General features: G+C 33.5%; 1 protein-coding gene across 2 annotated transcripts in view; it reads right to left on the bottom strand.

The window, feature by feature from the left end:
* LOC106670029 (atrial natriuretic peptide-converting enzyme-like) overlaps positions 1 to 21,571 on the bottom strand; it is a 111,695-nt gene extending 90,124 nt beyond the window's left edge. Inside the window, exon 1 of one of the 2 annotated variants that reach the window (XM_014400030.2) lies at positions 21,484 to 21,571. In XM_014400030.2, the coding sequence (XP_014255516.1) occupies positions 21,484 to 21,504 (21 nt within the window). In that variant the 5' untranslated portion in view covers positions 21,505 to 21,571. The remainder of the gene's footprint in view (positions 1 to 21,483) is intronic. The other variant, XM_014400046.2, reaches the window with a different exon arrangement.
* Between the last annotated feature and the right edge of the window lie 392 nt (positions 21,572 to 21,963).

Raw genomic sequence — 21,963 nt, 5'->3', positions numbered from 1 at the left:
CTTTCCTGACTGTGGTCTCTCTTATCCACTGGGACCTATTTTGGAATTGACCCTACGATATCATATCCAAAAATGTGCACTATCCTTAAGATAGTTAAATAATTTCCGTGGTGCTTCTTCGTTTATTTATCGGAGTGGTTGCACTGTTTTTTCACGTTTGCACTGTGCAACATAACATGTTTCGATGTCTCTGCTGATTCATGGCACAGTTCTGTCTTAGTTTTTACCAATTTTCTAAAGCGATAATTAGGTAGGCAGTGGCCAGTGCAGAATAATTATTTTTCTTGTGTGTTCAAAGAGAGGTTTTTATTCCTGGTGAATTCATGGTGATTCTTTATCCATTTATTCAGTTGAGCTTTTCGTGTACTTTGGGAAGTGACGATTTGTTTTTTTTTCTTCAATCGTGTCTTGCCACCTTACTGCACTTTTCGCACGTACTGAAGGTTTAGCCATCTGGGCTTTAAGTAGGAAGAGGAGCAGTCTAAAGCCCTTGGCTATTTGTCTGTCTGAAAATATTTATCCCCGCACCTTTCTGTTACTTTTTGAGCATTTCTTGTTCACGAAGTTTTATTATATAGAAATAAGCCTGGAAATTTGATGATGTGAAGTCTAGAGGTTTTGTCAGGTCGAAATTTAAGCTTTAGTTTCCACCCCCCCCCTGTCACATTCAAGGTTGAATATACTACTTAATTTAACTAACATAATTTTGTGTACTCTTGCTGTTATTTTTATTTGAAAGTATTTCTTTTATTTTATGATGGCTTTGTGTTAGATTGGTTTTTTTTAGATCTTGCCTGGTTATAGAGAGGTAGATTTTTATTTGTCTAGTTGTGGTGTTGACAAAACCTCTTGGATTCTTTGGGACATTTTGGAGGCCTAAATTTTGTCTAGTTGGTTGGTCTTGTCGATTTTTTGTCTGCGGTGTTAAATAAAGTGGCTTGTTGGATTTAATAAAATCATTATGTCAAATCTGTTCAGTAGATTTTGTGTGTGTGTGTGGTCTGCTTTATTTTAGTGTGTGTCATGCTTATTTTGTCATTTAATTCTGCTTGGGTGCCGAAGTTCTGGAAGTGCTGGGCTCGAATTCAGGCCCGCTTGATTTTGTTGATTTTTTTTGTTTTGGAGGTTCTTATGTCTATCTCAGCCTTTCCATTTCCTTATTGAATATTTCTTCTGCATAAAATTCTATTGCATGGTTCTCCGCCTGGAAAATAGATGGCATAGGGCCTAAAATTTTTGTTGGGTTGGGGGTCCAAATTTTATATATGTTGCCTAAGAGGTTTTCCTTGTTTGTTATTGTCAGTGCAGGTTTTATTCTTAATCTGTTCAATAGATTAGTTTGTATGTTTATTTCCCTATGAATAAGTAAGTTTATTAAATTTTCGTTTAGTTTTTTGTCTTTTGTGTATTATTTTATTGATGGTGTTTGTTGTTTCTATGGATATCTGTACACTTTTCATTCCGTTTTTGAGTATTTATTTTACATGGATCTAAACTAGGTAAACTGACGGTGACCCTCTGGTTTTGGTAGGTAAGAGATCCAAATTTTGTCTGCCGGATTAGTCGATGTTACGTCTAAGAGTTTTTCAATAGTTGTTCGCTGTTTTTAACACAGTTACGCCAAATCTGTTAAATAGATTAGTTTGTGTGTCAATTTCCTTTTGTACATGTATGTTTTTTAGTGACTTTTGTTTATTTGTTTTCTTGGGTGTGTTGCCCCTTTTATGGATATCAGTACAAGTTTCATTCCCTTTTTGAGTATAGTTTGCGCACTGAGTTTTCTTATGGTGTGTCTTTTGTTTACTACTTTGTTGATTGTTTTATATCTGTGCACTTTCCAGTCCGTTTTTGGTATTTCTTGTGAAGAACGTTCTATTGCATGGATCTCAGCCTGAAAAATTGTAGGTACAACTTCCTTTGTATATGTGCGAGTTCCATTTAGTGCCCTTATTGTTTTAGAGCGGTTTGTCTTTTGTTTATGGTTTTTTTGGGTGGGTTGCCGGTTTTATGTTTCTCAGTACACGTTCCATTCTCTTTTTGAGTCTAATTTGTACACTGAGTTTTATTATGGTATGTTTTTTGTTTACTATTTTGTTGATTGTGTTTGGGTTGTTACTTTATATATATATGTACATATATATATATATATATANTATATATATATGCACTTTCCAGTCCGTTTTTGGGTATTTCTTTTGAAGAAAGTTCTATTGCATGAATCTCAGTCTGGAAAATTGTAGGTGTAGAGCCTAAAGTTTTTATCAGGTTAGATGCCCTAATTTTATTTATGTTTTGCCTAAGAGGTTTTCCGATTTTTAAAATTACTTTCAGTGCAGTTTTAATTACTTAATCTCTTAAATATATTAGTTCGTTTTTTCCTTTATATATGGGTCAGTTTTATTTAGTGTCTGTATTGTTTTGTCTTTTGCTTATTATTTTGTTGATTGGTTGTGCTATGGATATCAGTGCACTTTTCAGTTCTTTTTTTGTGTATTTTTGTGAAATTTGTTCTTCTGCATGGATCTCAGCCTGGAAATTGATAGTGTTGACAGAGAGATTTTTCTAGGTTAGAGGCCAATTTTTTATCTAGTCTATTTTTTTAAATTTGTATAAGGTTTTTTAATTTTTGTTTTGCTTTTTTTCTCCTTGTTTTGAGTTTCTTTTTTTAGTCTGTCCGTCATTTTGTGTCAGAGTGGGTGAGTCGATTGAGGTTCTTATAATTTTTCTTTGTGCATATCTAACTTAAGTTTGTTTTCATTAGAGTTCGTGGTCCGATTGACCGAATAACTTTTTTCAATTAATTAATCTTTATGCAAGGTATTGGTTGGGATAAAAAAGTCAGTGTCACGAGCGGGATTCGAACCCACGACCCTCGGCTCAAGTGGTACAGCAGCGGCGTATTTAGCCGAGGGTCGTGGGTTCGAATCTCGCTCGTGACATTGACTTTTTTATCTCAACCAACCATGCATAAAGATTAATTAATTGAATTTAGTTTGTATGTTTTTCTCGTTTTCTATAATAAAAGTTTATGTGTGGTTGTTGTTGATGTCTACAAATAGTATCTTATAATTTTTTATAATGGGATGTTTTTCCCCATAATTTTCCGCAAATATTTCGAGGATGACCCGAATTATGTTTAAAAGTGGTATGTTTGATTTCCTTCGTCTTTGTCGAAGTAAAGCGTTCGACTGGACTTTGTGCTTAGTTGGATTCCAATGCGAAAAAAATACGTTCTCACGGAGTCGTGCACCGAACGCTATTATGCTCAATGTTACGAAAGTTCCGTCTTGTATCAATAAAGAAGGTTTTTCGACTCTAGTTAACCGATGCTCCCGGGTATAAAATCCTCATTCTCACATCATAAACCGCCAACCGCAAACGATTATTTTGCAATTCGTTTCCATAATCTTTATCCAACCATAAAAAAATCACCTGACCTTTTCATCCTTAAAGGAAGGTTTTTCCTTTCGAAACAAAATCAATAAGTTACTCTTAAATCTTAAACGGGATTTTCTGTTTCGCAGGGGTGAGACTGAGGTCAGGGTTCAAACGAACTTTAAACCAGTGTATCGACCATGTGGCTCTTCTCTTTTTTTGCTGGTACTTTCATGTTCTTTGCACTCGTGATTACCTTAAAACCTCTTTCATAATCATCCTGTCTCCATTTTTTATCGACGGACTGAACTCTACCTCTCTTCCAGGTCCACCGTTAGTGGCATTAGTTTCGTCATAGTTCCACTAATGCGAATTGAGGTTTCTTAACTGTTTCTTTTTTTCCGCCACGAACTTTTGAACTTCGGCAGTCTTTCTTTTAATATTTCATGAAAGCGAAACTACCAACCTTGGTTTAAATAGTTACCGTAAAGAGAGATAAAAGGTCCTCGAAAAAAATTGACATTTTACGTTTAAAATAATGAAATATATAAATTTAGATGAAGTAATAAACTTTAAAAGTTGAATATCGCGTACGTGTATCTTTATCGAAGTTAGAAATTAAAAAAGGTCAAAATATTCACCAAGAATGAGTTTTTAAACGATTTTATATTTGGGATTTTTTTATTAAATTTTCTTAAAATATATAAAAAAAATTCTTTTTGTAGAGATTTGCGCATAAAGGCAGTTTAGTCATATCAGATCATCTTGGTCTGCCTGCCCTCGCTGTCTTGGCCTCTATGGTGTGGTTCTAACAAGAAAAGCGCCCACTGATGATGACGAAAGGCAGTAGTGCGTCCGACATGGCCAAAAATGACCAATCCAAAGGTCACCACACCAAATCCATCAAAATGCGTCTTATAACAACTAGAATATTTAAATTGTCGGATTTTTTGTGTTCTGAGAAGCGATGGACCTGCAGTTGAATGGTTTTCGATCATTTTGATCTGCCAGTCTTCTCTGCTGTTTTTAAAACAAATTAATCACCACTGATGATGGCAAAGGGCAGAAATGCGGCTAAAAGAAAAAAATCGAGAATAGGCAGACTAAAATGAAATCTGAAACGACCAAATCATAGTTCATTTCTAACATTAATTCTAAAATACTTTGAGTGAGTAGAAATACTTTGATTGAATATATATAAAAAAATATATATTGCATTGTATAAATTCAATTTTCCACATCGTAAATGTATTTGTTAAATGTGTACAATGTTTGTAAATCCCAGGCCCTGAAGATGATCTCAATAAAGATCGAAACGTTGGCACGATAAAGAAAATGTTTTTCTGAAAACTTTCACACCAGACCGTATCTGACGATTTCTGAATAATTAGTTCATTTCTAAGTTTTTCCAGAATAATAACAACCCATTTATGTTTAATGGTCTAATTGATTAAATTACTTATTTCAAGGAATTATTCTTTGTATGTAGGGTTTTGGTTGAGATAAGGTCGTGAGTTCGAATCCCGCTCGTGACACTAACTTTTTCATCTCAACTAAGACCTTACATACAACGAATAATTAATTGAAATAATAATAAACTGTTGGAGGTTTTTTGTAGAAGTCTGCGAGGAGGTAGGCCTATAGTTTCGTCGTATCCAATTATCCTGGCTGTTTTTGCGTTTATGATATTATATCACACGTGTATTTGTTTTGTTTTTCTTTTGAACTACCAACTAGCAAGGCAGGTAACAAAAGATTCTAGGTGAGGAACACACCCCCGTAGATCCACCCAACTCTACTGGACTAACGATGTTGTATGTACTTTTCAATCACATGTCAATGCCATATTCCCTTATAAACAATAAATTAGATAGTACATGTCATTTCTACCTGTAATCAACGTTTCTATAAAAATAATCTGACTATTATAACCAAGGATTCGATACTGCTGATCAGATTTCTTCATATTCCAAGAATACCATGATTATGTGGTTCTTAACATTAGTGCTGTCTCAAAAAGGACAAATGTTATTCTCCCTTTTATATATATATATGCTTATATATATTATTGTATATTATACAGCCAAGATCCGAGGAATTAAATGCCTGGGTAGACTCGTACCCCATCACGTGTCCTGCATAAACCTCTTGGACCTGTTCAAAAACCCCAAGATTTGAATGAATGAATAAAGGTTTTATTTACACAAAGTATTTACATTAACTTCACGTTTCAAAAGAAAAAGCTAAATTGACCATCGCCTTAGCCGTCTGTCGAGTTGCTTTATCAATTTTTGAATTTTGAATGAATCCCTATTTTTGTATCTTTAGAATGATCTTTGATTTTAAAAATTGAATTGGTCAACCAGGTATTTTCGGTACACGCAGGGCGTGAGTGAGGTACTCCACAAGCTTCCTCCAGTTATCCCTTCTGTTAAGGATTGCAATAACTTCTACATCCAGCTTCAGTTTCCTAAAGTATCTTTGGCGGAACTCTCTCAGAATTGGGCACACTCCTATGAAGTGGTGAGTGTCCTCTGGGACGTTGAGGTTACATAAGGGGTACATGATGGCGCGGTCCTGTCTCCACGGTTGGCAGTTTAGCTGAAGTAATTCACCCCTCGCCCTCAAGACCAGAGACACCTCATAGGCTGTCATATTAGAGCACTCCATGTAGTTTCGCCCTAAGTTAAAATCCAGTCTTGCGTACAAGTTGTGATGTAAGCTGTTTCTCGCGCGGGTTACCAGGTCTTTCCTTTTGCTCTCCTCCCATTTTTTTTATCAAGTCCTTGGTATTAGAGGACTTCAGTTCTTCCCTACTTACTCCTACACCGTATAGCCTACCTAACTCTGACTGCTGCTTGTGCCATAATATGCCTTTATTTATTACTACGTCGGCCAAAAACTGCGTCAGTCTGTCAGGTGTGTGATTCAGTACTTTCTTAATATATTTCAAATGCAGGCTCAAACTGTGACTGTAGAGTGGTGTGACCGAGCACTCAACCCCAAGATTTTGGACCATTTAATCTCGGGGAGTGATTTGGTGATGTCCTCTCCTTCAAAGATTTCAAATCTAGACCTAGCATACCTATCACACTCTGCTCTTTTATTTCGCAAACCGGCAAAAGGGATCTGGTAGGATACCCATTATAAAGAGGTGTCTTATCAATGGGCAGTGGCCCGTCAGAATACCTTTCAGCCTCCTAATTACCTTCCTTGAGATAGAGAATAGCCATTTCGATTCTGCTGGTTTGATCGCCTTAACAAACTCTTTCGATTGCCTGTGTCCGGGGATAAATTATCCCCAGTTATTAATACTCTCTTTCGCTGTGCTCAGGAATACCGGTTGTGGCCCGACAAACGCAGTATTAGAACCTTCTTTGGCTAGGCCATCCGCCTTTTCATTGCCATGGTGTCCTTTATGTGCTGGTATCCAAATAAGAGTTACCTTGTTCTCAAACCTGAAAGAAATCCTATTGCTAAGATCTATAGTTTCCTCCACCAGTCGTGAGGTTGACAAACCTTTTTGGAATGACCTAAGACTAGCCTGACTGTCAGAAAAAATTATAATATCTTTTCCCTTAATTTTATTTTCCATAAGTGTCTACAACTCACATTGATGGCCCAGATTTCCGCCTGAAAAACGGAGGTGTTATTGCCAAAAGGAAAGGAGATGCTTACTCCTAATTTTGGTAAGTAGATTCCTGCACCACTCCCTCTACCTTTGATAAGTGATCCATCTATGTTACGGTGGTCATCATCCAGACTATAATTATAATCACAAGGGATGACTACCTGAAAGTGCTTTTTCCCCGAAGGGGTTTTAATCTTTTTATCACTAACGCTTAATAATTGACCGTTAACCTCACTCAATAGTTGTGAGATTTTCGAGTGACCTATGTTATTGCACTTATGATTCCAGCTGCCCTCGCTAATTAATCTATAGCAGCTGATTAGTGCTCTGACCTTAACCTCAATGTGAAGAGGTGTAGTTTTGGTTATGATTTCAAGTGCTAGGGAGGGTATAGTTGAAAATGCTCCTGTCATCATCAAACAACCTAGTCTTTGAAATGCCCTTAATTTATTACTATTCCCTTTGTTTTCTAGACCTTTCCACCATACTAAAGCTTCGAAAAAGAATCTAGGTAGAATAATTGCAGTGGGTAGAATAATGCTACCGATGGTTTGATGCCCCGTGTTTTACCGACAATTCTCCTACATTGTACAATTGATATAGTGCCTTTCCTATATATGTTGTTAATATGACCTTTCCACATTCTCCCTTATACCAATTCTATACTTATGTGCACTCCTTAAGCCATGGTTGTTTCTGATCCGGGTAATTACTATAAAGAAATCGCGAGATCCATCCTTGAAACCGTGGAGTCTTGGGCACCACAGGATACAATGATCAGCCGTCGGAACCAGCATGAAATTCCTTCCACTCAGACGGCCAACTGGCATTGAGTACACGTCTACAGTCGCTGTGTATTCATATTCGAAAAATTCCCCTTTAACGGTAGCCTGTTTTGCATTTGAATCTTCCAGCTCATTCTAACGGATCCCTGAACACCCTCTCATCCAGCATAAGGATATTTTCCACTGTTGTCCAATTTCCTGTACTTTAGAAAAAATATTCGCCGTCAGATGATCAGGTTTCGAATTCGTATTTGTATTTTTCTATGTGCGAGACAAAATAAAGAATTTCAAGAAATTGTGTTGATAAATTGACAAAAGTTACAAATTTTTAAAAAATTTTGAAATTTATAAAGTTATAAATAAATATTAATACAGTAATAAACTTCAAAATGGCCAAAATTTGAAAATATTCTCTAAGAATTCTTCAACTTAGCAACATATTCTTTTTTCGTTTTTAGTTTGTAAAAGGTATGAAATATAGAGAGTAAACCTACTTGTCAAGGATTGCTAATGCAATTCCTAGAAAATGTATTAGATGCGTCAAATGTTATGTTGCCCTGAACTTTTGAACCGGACAGTTTTCTTTCATAACTTGGTGAAAGTAACACACTTTAAAAATTAAATATTTTATATTTGTATCTTTTTGTTATTGAAATTATGACTGGATCGTGGAAACCCTAAAGCATATCCTAAAAAAAATTATAAGTAGAAGTAAAAGTTATTTTGCCCTGAACTTTCGAAGCGGATAGGTTTTGTCACCTTACAGAAAGTATGAAAATCCAAAAGTTAAATTTCCTCTTTTTGTAATACAGTTTTACAGTTTTCTTTCATTTCTTGGTGAAAGTAAAACAAGTTAAATATCTTTTTATTGTATGTAATTAGAAAAATTTTGAAGTCGAGCATGAAAACATTTGTCAATAATTTCAAAAACAATTAATAGAATTGAAGAATATTAGGAGAGATAAAAATAATTTTTCCTGAACTGAAACGACAAAATTGTCTTATTTTTCGCGAAATTACTAAACTTCAAAAGTTAAATATCTTGTCTTTTTTTTATTCACTTATTAAAATTTTGAATAGATAATGAAGATATTTGTTAAGGATCCTTCAAACAATTTCTAAAAAAAGGATAAGGAAATTTGCAGGTTATTTTACCCTGAATTTTTGAACAGGTTTTCTTTCCAATAAAATAATTATTTTAGGTTTTTGTTTGTCTTCACTTAGGAAAATTTAGTAAAATCAGAAAAATATTTGTCAAGAAACCGAAAAGAAATTTCTAAAAAGTATACTGATAGTTCAGTCTTTTCTCCTGAACTTTTGTACTGAACAACTTTTTATTTAGTGTAGTATCTTTAGTTATTAAAAGTTAAATATATTGTTTTTTCGGTCTTTTAGTTATTAAAAACTACGAGGTAGAACATAACATATTTTAATCGAGAACAATTTCTAAAAAATGTATTAGGAAAGTTAAAAGTTTGCCCTGAATTTTTGAACTGAACAACCATTCTTTAACTACTGGTGAAAGTAATTAACGTCAAAAGTTAAATATCTTTCTTTTATTGTTTAGTTATTAAAACTAAGGTATAGATCATGAAAGTATTTGTCAAGAATCCCTAAAGCAATTCCCAGAAAAACAAAAACGAGAGTTAAAAGTTTTTATTCAGACCATTTGAATCGAAAACTTTTTCTTTCGTTACTTAGTTCAAGTAAGAAATTTCAAAAGTTAAATGTATCTTTAGTTAGTAAAAATCACGAGGTAGGATAAGAAAATGGCAAACATACTTCAAGCAATTCCCAGAAAAAGTATTATAGAGTCCAACGTTTCTTTGCCCTAAGTTTTTGAACTGAACAGCCTTTCTTTAATTACTTGGTGAAAGTAATTAACCTCAAAAGTCAAATAACTTTTAATTATTAAAACTAATGTGTAGATCATGAAAGTATTTGTCAAGAATCCCTAAAGCAATTCCTAGAAAAACAAAAACGAGAGTTAAAAGTTTTTATTCAGACCATTTGAATCGAAAACTTTTTCTTTCGTTACTTAGTTCAAGTAAGAAATTTCAAAAGTTAAATGTATCTTTAGTTAGTAAAAACCACGAGGTAGGTCAAGAAAATGGCAAACATACTTAAAGCAATTCCCAGAAAAAGTATTATAAGAGTCCAAAGTTTCTTTGCCCTTAATTTTTGAACTGAACAGCCTTTCTTTAATTACTTGGTGAAAGTAATTAACGTCAAAAGTCAAATAACTTTTAATTATTAAAACTAATGTGTAGATCATGAAAGTATTTGTCAAGAATCCCTAAAGCAATTCCTAGAAAAACAAAACCGAGAGGTAAAAGTTTTTATTCAGACCATCGAACATCGAACACCTTTTTTTCATTAATTCTTTTAAGTAAGAAATTTCAAAAGTTAAATGTATCTTTAGTTAGTAAAAACCACGAGGTAGGTCAAGAAAATGGCAAACATACTTAAAGCAATTCCCAGAAAAACAAAAACGAGAGTAAAAAGTTTTTATTTAGACCATTTACATCGAACACTTTTTCTTTCATTAATTCGTTCAAGTAAGAAATTTCAAAAGTTAAAAGTTATCTTATTTTTGTATCTTTAGTTAGTAAAAACCCCGAGGTAGATCATGAAAATGGCAATTACTAGAAAAAGTATTAGGCGAGTTAAAGCTATTTTTCCCTCAACTTCTAAACTTAACTTTTTTTCATTACTTGATGAAAGCAATTCATATAAAAAGGATTAGGATAGTTAATAGTTACTTTGTACTAAACTGTTGAAATGAAAAGTTTTTCTTTATTTACTTGGCGAAAAGAAAAAAATTAAATGTTGCTTTTCCATATTTTTTGATTAAAGTAATTTTTAATAGGTTCGAAGGGAGAAATTTAAAAAGTTTCCACTGTTTGCTAAATCCTTAGAAAAATAATGTATTAGCAGAATTTTTTTTATCACTCTGATAATTTGTTTCAAAAGACCAATATTTATCATCATATTTCTATATTTATTGATTAATTAAAGGTTTTGTCAAGGCACATCGGTCATAAATAATTTTAAAAAAAGGAACGACGCCATATGCGCTTATTACCACTTACTAATAACAATTATAGTCGACATATTTTTGAATTTGAAATGTTATTTGAATATTCCACGATGAACTAATGACATCGTGACGCGTTGATAGTGGTAAATTTTTTTTTAAAACCTGGCCTCGTACAACAAGGATTTTACTTTCATATCCATATTCCGATTCACTCTGGTCTTCTTCGGACCGCATGAAGGACTCAGTGTTAACTGAAAGTCGGACAACCTTGGCTCAGCCTAACTTGAGCAGAAAATCAGAAAACATAATAGAAATATTTATCGCAGAACAATGCCAATCGCCAAGCCTTAAAAAATAATTATAACTATTTACGACTTGAGTTTAAAATGAATGGCATAAAATCGCAATGTTATACTTGGGATGGAAGTTGGACAGGCCATTAAGAGGACAATGTCACGGAACCAGTCGTCCTTGGATAAGGGGATGAGCAGAATTTAAGCAGAAGGAATGCTTGCTATGTGATTCTTTATTCAATACGACCTAATAATTTTAATAAACTTTAATTAACTTAAACAAAAGTTTTAAGCATTACAAAATTCATTGGAATCCATTTGGCATTAAAGGACATTTAACTATTGCACTCTGAACAATTTTTAAATCCCAGGGTAACTTTCTTTTAAGATATTTTCTAGGAAGTGAGGAAGATCTAGCCGGCTCATTAAAAGATTAAATTAAACGGGGAAAGGTGATCGAAACCATCGTATATGGTTTATTCCAGGTCATGGAGAAAATGCAATATCGGCTAACATTTTGAACTTTGGTTATTGGATTTCTTGAGTCAGGATGAACCGCAAGAGTCGGGTCGTTCGGTCAAAGCCAATTTTTTTGCCTTTTTACACCACGGTCAAGAATGATCAACACTGAGAAATGTGGTGTAATCAAAAGAATAATAAAATGTCATGATGATGGTTTCCGATTTTCCGTGTATGCTCGCTATTTTCAGTAAGAAGCATTTTGAACTATTACTATTTTATGAACTTTGCTCAGCTAACTATCAAAGAAAACAAAATGCTAAAACACGGACCAGGATGATAAAAGATGACCATTTTACTGGTTCATTCTTAAAACTCAAAAAAAATTTATCACAATAATTTTTTTCTGGTTAAGCTAATAAACCGTAGCATACTATTAAAAAATTATGAATTTTCGCTTAATTAACAGTTATTGTCATTACGAAATTGGCTAATTTATAAATAAATAGAAAATTCAATTAATAACAAAATAACACACAGACCAACCACTGGAAATGTTGACCGCCAGATAAAAATGATCGGGGTACAAACAAGCTAAAGGTTCCCGCCTTCATCAATATATGGCATCTCATGACCTACCATTATTTGATTTTATTAAACATAAAACAGGATTTTTCAGTGCAAGCAGCATAAAAACGAATCAAACAGACGGTTTTAACTCCAGTAAAACTGTTTACAGAAAGAATTTTTTGTACATAGAATAAAGGGTAAGATTTAAAACATTTCCTTGCGCAACACCAAAGCTATAAAAGAAGAAGTATGTCTTTATATAGAATAAAGTGTAGTAGCTAACAAATTTTCTTGCACGATGCCCGGTCAACGGAAAAAATATGCTGTATCGTCTGTAAAACGATTAAAAAAGGAGAATTATTTATGCGGATGGAAATGAGGATAGGATCTAAGAAATCCCCTTGCGCGACCCTGATATCATAGAAAATGTGGGACAGAAGAATTGAATACACGGACTGCATCGTAAGTAAAACTGTTAAAACCGAGATTAGTTTTTGTAGATGGAAAAGAAGGTAAGACCTAAGAAATCTCCTTGCGCAAAATCTAGTCAATTGAGATAAAGGAAAAACTGCTGTGTCTTCAGTCAAACCATAAAACTATTAAAAGAATTAGAAACATTTTATCTTCAATACATCTGTCAAAAAGAAGAATTATTTGTGTTTTTAGAATAAAGACTAGGATTTAAGAGATCACCTTGCGCTAGGTCTAAGCTACCGAGAAAAAAAAGCATCTGCTATATCATCAGTAAAACTATAAAACAATTAAAAGGAAGAATTGCTTTTGAATATGTAATAAAGGAAAGGTCTTAAAACATTTCCTTGCTCAAAACGTAGTCCATTGAGTGAAAAGAGAAACTGTTAACTTAAGGAAAACTGTCGAAAAGAATAATAATTTTTGTATATGGAATAAAGGACAAAACTTAAGAAATATCCTTGCACATCTAGTCGATTAAGCAAAAAAATGAGAAAATGCCGTATCATCAGTCAAACTATAAAACTGTTAAAAAGATGAATCGGTTTTGAATGCGTAATAAAGGAAAGGTCTCAAAACATTTCCTTGCTCAAAACCTAGTCCATTGAGTAAAAAGAGAAATTCTTAGCTTCAGGAAAACTGTCGAAAAGAAGAATAATTTTTGTATATGGAATAAAGGACAAAACTTAAGAAATATCCTTGCGCGAAATTTAGTCAGTTAAGAAAACAAGAAGAAAATGCTTTATCATCAGTAAAATTTTAAAAAGAAGTTAAGGTTATGTAGATAAAGAAGATAAGACTTGAGAAATTCCTAGGGCGATGGTAGGGGTTAATATTATATAGAATAAAGGATAGGACTTAAGAAACATCCTTGCGCGACATCTAGTCAATTGAGCAAAAAATGAGAAAATGCCGTATTATCAATAAAACTTTTAAAAAGAAGAATTATTAATAATTAATTATAAGAATTAGATGGACTGGAAAAATTAAGCTTAAGAAATTCCTTAGGACGCAGCGTTTATTTGGAAGTAAAGAAGGGTCGTCTTTATCATCAGTAAAACTGTTAAAAAAGAAGAATTGTCTGAGTAAGTGGAATAAAGGATAGGGCTTGAAAAATCCCCTGGCGCGATGCTGGAACCACCAAATAAATAATGAAAAATTGCTGAGAATTCTCAATATTGGAATTTCTTTGTTTTTAAATTTAGAAAGTTAGAAGGAATTAAGCTCAATAGTTTCGTTTAAAATTGCCTTTTTGTATACAATGTGCTTAGGTTGACACGTAATAATAATAAAATGCATGATGAAAATTGCAAAAAATATTTATTGTGAAAGTTTTTTTCTGAAAAATGATTTAATTATCAAAACGTTTTCACATCTATTTACCATTTTATTCTAAGGGACAGAGTTAAATCATATAAAGTGTTTGTTTTAACGAAATGCAAATTACACCTCTGGGATGAGCATAAAACCATAAAATGGCGTATGAGAATCAAAGGCGTGACCGGTGTGGTGCCAAAGAAGATTTTGTAATTTTGTAAAGGGTAATGATAAAATTTCATAAGGCTTGTAGAAGTTACAAGGTAAATACGAACTTTTGGCAAAAGAGTCCTTCACGCCTGTCATGCAAAATATGCGCGATGTTTTATGCAAAAAAGTAATTAATCGCTAAAAATAATATGATGGGATGAAAATTTTTCTTCCTAGGTTTAATGGTTTAGATTTTTTAAAATAAAAGGTGAATGCTTTTTAGCGAGAAATCGACATTAATCGTTTTGACTCTCATGTTTCCTGGGTCGTTCCTATTTGTCACATTTAGTCGGAAATAAGGAATCAAATGTCGCTCAAAAGTCAAGGGGGGAAATTGTGATTAAAAAAATTGTTTTAATCATTAATTATCGTAATACAAAACATAATTATTTGGAATGGTGCATCTCGTAAAAAATCCCGACGGTCGAATGGCACGAATGCAAAACGTCTTCGCACGGTCCGGGCTTAGAAAATTGTGCAACGATTAACCTACTAACATTCCGAAGAAGGCGGACCGCGTTGATTCCCCGCTGTTGAAACATCTAGCAAGATCTGTCCTCATTTTCATTGAAACGGAAAATTTTCTTATTTGTTTATATCGGCTCGTTTATAGTTCATTAGCCGCCACTTTTCTTTTAAACCGCATCCCCGGAAGATTTATTCAGTCGGGTGTGTTGGATAATTTAAAAAAACGTGACGCTAATAATTAGATAGGAGTTTTTAAAAATATATTAATCATAAAGGTGATCATATTTAAGCCCATGTAGCACCTCTAGGGTTAAATTGGCAAATAAATTCTATCTGAAATAAATCGAATTAATTTTTTTTCTTGTGTGTGAGACTTGCCGAAAACCCAAGGTTAAGACTATGCGGACCTTGGTTTTTATATTAAGATCAGTCTGTTCGTGACACAACATTTATGGTAATAATATTAAATGAATATCAGAAGAGATATTAGCCTGATTGTTGAGCCTCGCTTTCTGGGGTTTTTTATAGCAAATTAACCGACCACTGATGAGGACGAAAGGGAGAACGTATGAGAGACTTGAATGAAAAGCTACATATCCGGCAGACAGCCTTAGGTCCAACAAAAACTTTAGTTCAATTAATTAATTAAGGTTTTTTAAGTTGAGTTAAAAAAGTCAGTGTCACGAGCTGGATTCGAACCCACGATCTTCTGTTAGATACGCCGTTGCTCTACCACTTGAGCTATCGTGACTTCGATCTAACTTCCCATCTCAACTGCACCTTTTGAATTTTCCCTCATTTTTGTCATATTTCAAATGTCGTGTAATCTATTTGATTCTCGGCAAGTGAAATGGCCACGGAGAGCTTTAGTGAAGTATACTTCATTTTAATTCATTAAGTTTCACTATTTTTCGTTGTCCGTTTGACCAATTAATATCATACAATTAATTAAGGTTTTTTAAGTTGAGATAAAAAAGTCAGTGTCACGACCGGGATTCGAACCCACGACCTTCGGCTTGATACGCCGCTACTCTACGAGCTATCGTGACTTCGATCTCCTCGGGCACTAACTTTTTTATCTTAACTTAAAACACCTTAATTAATTGTATGATATTAATTCATTTATATAACTAACTAATTTAGTTCAATTGTTGGATTTTTTTTACTCCATGTCCTCACTATTTTTATTTTGTCTGGTGTTTTTGAAACAAATTAACCCACCAGAAATGACGAAGAAAGGCAGCAGCGCGTCTGACAGACAACGCAAATTTCAAGATTTATTCTCATAAGAATACGAAAAATATTACATTGTTGGACTGTAAACTGCCTGCGTTTGTGTAGAAGAAAAATAGGGTCAGACCCAAGCAATACGTTTGCGTGACTCTGGACCTACTCAAAAAAGGGCTATTGCTGTATCTTTTAATAAAATTTAAAAAAGATTTTTTTCTCTTCTTTGATTCTATTGAGAAAAATAAGAACATCTGTATTAACAGTAATACTGTAAAAAAGAATTGTTTTTTAGGTTGAATAAAGGATAGGTCCTAAAAAATCACCTTGACCGACTCTGGACCTACTGAAAAAAGGGCTATGTGCTTTATCTTTCAATAAAATTTTAAAAAGAAGAGTTTTTCTTGGGTCTATGGAAAAAATTGAAACATCTGTAATTTTAAAAAGAAGAATTGTTTCTTAAGTTGAATAAAGGATAGGACCTAAGAAATCCCCTTGTGCAACTCTGGACCTAATGAAAAGAGGTCTACGTGCTGTATCTTTCAATAACATTTTGAAAAGAAAATTTTTTCTTTGGTCTATTAAAAAAAATTAGAACATCTGTATTTACAGTAATACTGTAAAAAAGGATTGTTTCTTAAGTTGAATAAAGGATAGGACCTAAGAAATCCCCTTGTGCGACTCTGGACCTACTGAAAAAAGGACTATGTGCTTTATCTTTTAATAAAATTTTAAAAAGAAGAGTTTTTTCTGGGGTCTATTGAGAAAAAATTGAACACCTGTATTAACAATAAAACTGTAAAAAGAAGAATTGTTTTTTACGTTGAATAAAGGATAGCACCTAAGAAATCCCCTTGTGCGACTCTGAACCTAATGAAAAGAGGTCTACGTGCTGTATCTTTCAATAACATTTTGAAAAGAAAATTTTTTCTTAGGTCTATTGAGAAAAATTAGAACATCTGTATTAACAGTAATACTGTAAAAAAGAATTGTTATTTAGGTTGAATAAAGGATAGGACCTAAAAAATCACCTTGACCGATTCTGGACCTACTGAAAAAAGGACTACGCTCTATATCTTACAATAAAATTTTAAAAAGAAGATTTTTTTCTTGGGTCTATTGAGAAAAAATTGAACATCTCTCTGATTCTCCATGATCAAGACGACCAAACCATAAAAAAATAGTTATATTCCATTGTAAGATTTTTTAGCCTAACTGAAGATGGCAAGAAGCGAAAATCTCTCTGGAAAAGATAAACAATAATGAAATCATCACCCAACAGATTTCTAAAGAATGTTTCACCAGAAAATTAATAGTGTTTTGTATAATTTTTTGTACAGGTTTACGAGGTAGTGGGCCTGTAGTTTGGTCTAGATCATCCTCCAGTTAAATCCAGTCCACTGCTTAAAAAATTGTGAGACTTCATTCGGAGATTTATGACCGCCCATTTTGAATTTTGGTTTTAATGATCAAAATAATTCTATATACAGGGAGTTCTTTTTAGATGGCCCGGTTGAATTTCTGTTGAATCACTGACGCTATCAAAAATACTAGTTTAATTTTTTTTAGTCTAGTTTCAAATTGTTACCTTTTTCTGGAGAAAAATAATGCAGGGCACATCAGGCCCAGTTCATCTACAAAATTTTTAAATACGACCCTATACACCCTGATCATAAAATGTTTTTAATAAATAGATAATCAAATGGCCAATATAAAATCCATTTGCACTATTATTTTCAGCGTCGAAAATCCTTTAATATGATGTGCCAGGAAGTTTTAGGATCTTGTTTGAAATTTTGAAGTTGAACTGGGTCTGATTACCCAATATAATTGTTTTCCAAAAAGATTAAAAAAATTGAAACTAGACTAGAAAATATATACAAAAAAGCAAAGGTAAGTCACACAAGTGAGATCACTTTCATCTTTTTTCTCAGTAAATTAGCATATACTGATGATGTACTGTTCTAATGTCAAGATTTTTCTGACTGAATCAGATTTTCGATTAGAGAAAATCTTCAGATGCAACTCTTTATAGATGAGGTCATCATCCATTGTCCCAGAAAAGATGATTAAGCATAGGATATTCAGAGACGATTAAGTAACTAAAAATAGTTCACTAATTGTGCTAATTTAAGGAAATATTTAACAATACTAAATGTTTATTTAAAAAAAATTTAATTTAGATAAATGCTTGAAATATAAAATTAAGTTCAATAAATTAGAATGTCATGATGGCATACAGATACAGTTTCAAGATTTTTTTTCTGAAGGAATACCATTATCTTTCAGTGAAAATTCTTTTAGATCCTTAAAATTGGCCGATGCAACTTTTAACCGTGTCACAGGAATGACCGTACCGTGAAATTTAACTCGAGAAAGCTAGACCGTAGGCGGTACACGCACTGGACATGGGGTCTCGTAATTTAAGAAAGCCTAGATACTATCCCAAAGTGCACTTGTACGTTTTAATTGCAGGCTTCTTGGACCCGTGTCGTTTATTATTGGCAAGTTGGCAGATAACAAGCGATATCGCCGTCCCAAATGGCAGTTGCGTAAACCGAGGCTATTACTCAAATAATAATTGTCCTGCCCGGAAGTGTCTGCCGTGCGATTGTTGGATTTCTTCTCATTTAGATCAGTTGTAAATATTAAAATTTAAATAAATGTTAAAATCAACTAAATTAAACTGAAATTTGGTAGTTCGGATCATTTTGGTCGGCCTGGCCTCTCTGTTTTGTTCTGTTGTATTAATTTTCCCTGCTTATATCTCAAAAAGAGCAAGACGTGGCGAAATACCGAGACGTATCTTACAGAAAGAACACAGCGAGGGCCAAATTGCAAAAATAATATTTTCTCGATATAATTGATATCAGCCTTTAATATTATAATTTTGTCGTAAAAAGTCAGAAATGAGACAAATCTGAAAGAAGATCAAAACATTAAGTACTGTCGTCAAGCTTTCGAGAGATATGACTAGTTGAATAATTTGGATGAGAGAAAGAAAGAATGAAAAAACAAAAGAGAGAGAGAGAGAGAGAGAGAGAGAGAGAGAGAGAGAGAACAAGTTCTTTAACAATAATTCTTCGCAGGCTTGCATGGAAAAAGACAATTTCAGGTGGGGCACAGTATTAGATAAATATGTGACTAGAAAAATGAATCAAAAGAGAGAGAGAGAGAGAGAGAGAGAGAGAAAAAGAGAGAGAGAGTGTGAGACAGAAAGAAGGAGAGGGAGGGAGTGAGAGAAAGAAAGAAGGAAAGAGAGGGAGTGAGAGAGAGGGAGAGAGCAAACTCTTTACCAATAATTCTCGGCGGGTTTGAAAAGAATAAGACAATTTTGAGTAGAAGAAAGTGTTAGATAAATAAATATACAGAAAGTAGAATGAATAAAGAAAGCCAGAGAGAGAGAGAGAGAGAGAGAGAGAGAGAGAGAGAGAGAGAGAGAGAGAGAGAGAGAGANTGAATAGAATAAGATAATTTTGAGTAGAAGAAAGTATTAAATAAATAAATATACGGGAAGTGAAATGAATAAAGAAAGCCAGAGAGAGAGAGAGAGAGAGAGAGAGAGAGGAAGAGAGAGAGAGAGAGAGAGAGTGAGAGAGAGAGGGAGAGAGAGCAAATTCTTTAACAATAATTTTTTGTAAGCTTGAATACAATAAGACAATTTCAAGAGGGAAACAGTGGTGGTTAAATAGATAGTTAAATATATGGATAGAAAAAGTACAACGAGAGAAGAGTGATAGAGAGAGAGAGAGAGAGAGAGAGAGAGAGAGAGAGAGAGAGAGAGAGAGACGGAGAAAAAAATAGAGACAGTGAATAAGAGGTAAATAGACTGATAGATAAATTAAGAGAGAGAGGTTAATTTTAACAGGAATTGTTATCAGGTTTGAACAGAATAAGCCTTTTTAAGTAGGACACAGTGTTAGATAGACAAATAATAGATAAAGTTTGATAGAGAAAGAAATAAGAGAAAAAGAAAGAGAAAACTTTTTCAACAACAAATCTTTGCAGGTTTGAAAAAGTTTAACTAAGTCAATTTTAAGTAGGATACAGCGATAGATAGATAAATAATATATAAAGGTAGATAGAGAAAGAAAAGAGAGAAAGAAAGAGAGAATTTTTCCATCAACAAATCTTTGCAGGCTCGAAAAGTATAACTAAGTCAATTTTAAGGAGGAAACAGTGATATATAGATAAGTAATAGATAAAGGTAGATAGAGAAAGAGAAAGAAAGAGAGAATTTTTCCAACACCAAATGTTTGCAGGTTTGAAAAGTATAACTAAGTCAATCTTAAGGAATAATTTAACAGTAATTTTTATCAGACTTGACCAGAATAAGTCAGTTTTAAGTAGGATACAGTGATAGATAGATAAATAAATAACAGATAAAGTGAGATAGAGAGAGAGAAGAGTGTGTGAAGAAGAGAAACAAATTATCAGAAAGAGAGTGTGTGCGTATGGTATAGAGAGAGAGAGAGAGAACAAATTTTTGAACAGTAATTCTTGGAACTTAATAGTAGTTACTATCAATAAAAATAGTAAAAGAAGTGATCTTAAATGAGATCCTTGCGGAACACCCAAACTGACCGACATTTTTTATTAAGTTCCACAATTTTTGCTAAAAAAATATATCTTTTCTTTTAAAGTATACTTCTGGTTGGAAAGTAAACAATACATTTAAGTCGTGTCTTCAAAACTTTAACGCAGGCGGCACTACAAGAATTTCAACGATCAGGAAACAAATATGACAAATTAGGATTTTATCACATTACATAAATTACATGTTAGTCGATTTTTTCACACATATAGCTTTAAAACGTGCATATAGTATCGCTATGTGTCGGTCCGTGGAAACTCATGTTTTCGAATATGGAAAAAATGGTAAATATAAACAAAGTTCCTGGGGATTTGGAAATGTTTGCACAGTTTTTTTTAATACATCGTTCCCGATTGCAACACGATCGCGTTACGCTAAGTGCTAGACCGGAAAATCCATAGCTGAATATTTTCCACGGCAGAACCATCGAACCTTGCATACTAAAACGCCGGTTGTATTAAAAAAAATGGTTGGGCCTAACTGGCTAACGTTTCGTGAAATAATTTAAAAATTTTCTATGGGAAATTTTTCCTTGACAAAAAACATAAATGTAAACAAAACAGAAAATCCAGTAGAGTGATAGAAAAAAATTGTACATGGATTAGAATGGACTATAATTCCTGATATAACAATGTATAAATTAGTAACATGCTTAATATTTTTAATCAGTAAATATTTTAAGGAAAAAGTTTGTATCAAAAATTATAAAGAGTTAAATATAAATCAATAATATTTTAATTAAATTCACTAGATAGGAAACTGCAAGAATGAGCTGGCAGGAGGTTCTAACGGAGATTTTAACGCCTGCTACTTTCTTACGGTGTCTTTAACGCTTTATTTTAAAATGTTTAATAATCAAAGTTTTTTGTTTATGGTTAACACGCCAAATATTTTTTTCTTGCAAAATTTCAATGGAAAAAAAAATAGAGAATTTCTTTATTATTATTTAGAATAGGCAACATTTAAAACAAATGGTCCTGAAAGTGTTAATTGTTGGGAAACGGTGGACGAGAAAAAACAAGTCGAACAATAGATTTACTCACGGTTAATAGGAAAGTTCCCATGGCTGTGGGAGCGAACAGGTTGCACTCCTGACTACCACTGACTGACCTCCAGAAAGCCACAGTCACCTGGAAAGCGGGGGCTCATCCCTTCCTGGCAACCCCACCTTTGCACTCTCCGCGACCCTGCAAATTTCGGGCTGAGGGATTTGATATAAAAAAACCCGCGCTTTTTAGCTTATTAACGGGAAATTTGTTTTGTGCTGGACGTGTTTTTTTTACCTGTTTGTTTTCATTTTAAAAGCCTGGTTCTCACGGTTCTCTCACGAATATGTGCAACCGAGGATACAAAAGTGTGTTCGTGTTGATGTGAAAATAATGTTTTATGTCAGCTATGATGATGTTGTTGCGTTACGTGGTGTAACCGGGAGGAAATAAATTTGGTCGAATAATAAATTTGAAGCGTCACCGGCCTCCGCGACCTTTTAAATGTCAGTACGAGTAGTTTAACGCCAATACACA

This window comes from Cimex lectularius, unplaced genomic scaffold (assembly GCF_000648675.2).
Source record: "Cimex lectularius strain Harlan isolate CLEC.00 unplaced genomic scaffold, Clec_2.1 scaffold92, whole genome shotgun sequence".
Classification (NCBI taxonomy): Eukaryota; Metazoa; Arthropoda; class Insecta; order Hemiptera; family Cimicidae; genus Cimex; species Cimex lectularius.
The sequence above is the reverse complement of the archived record's forward strand: the minus strand, read 5'-3'. Positions and strand labels throughout refer to the sequence as shown.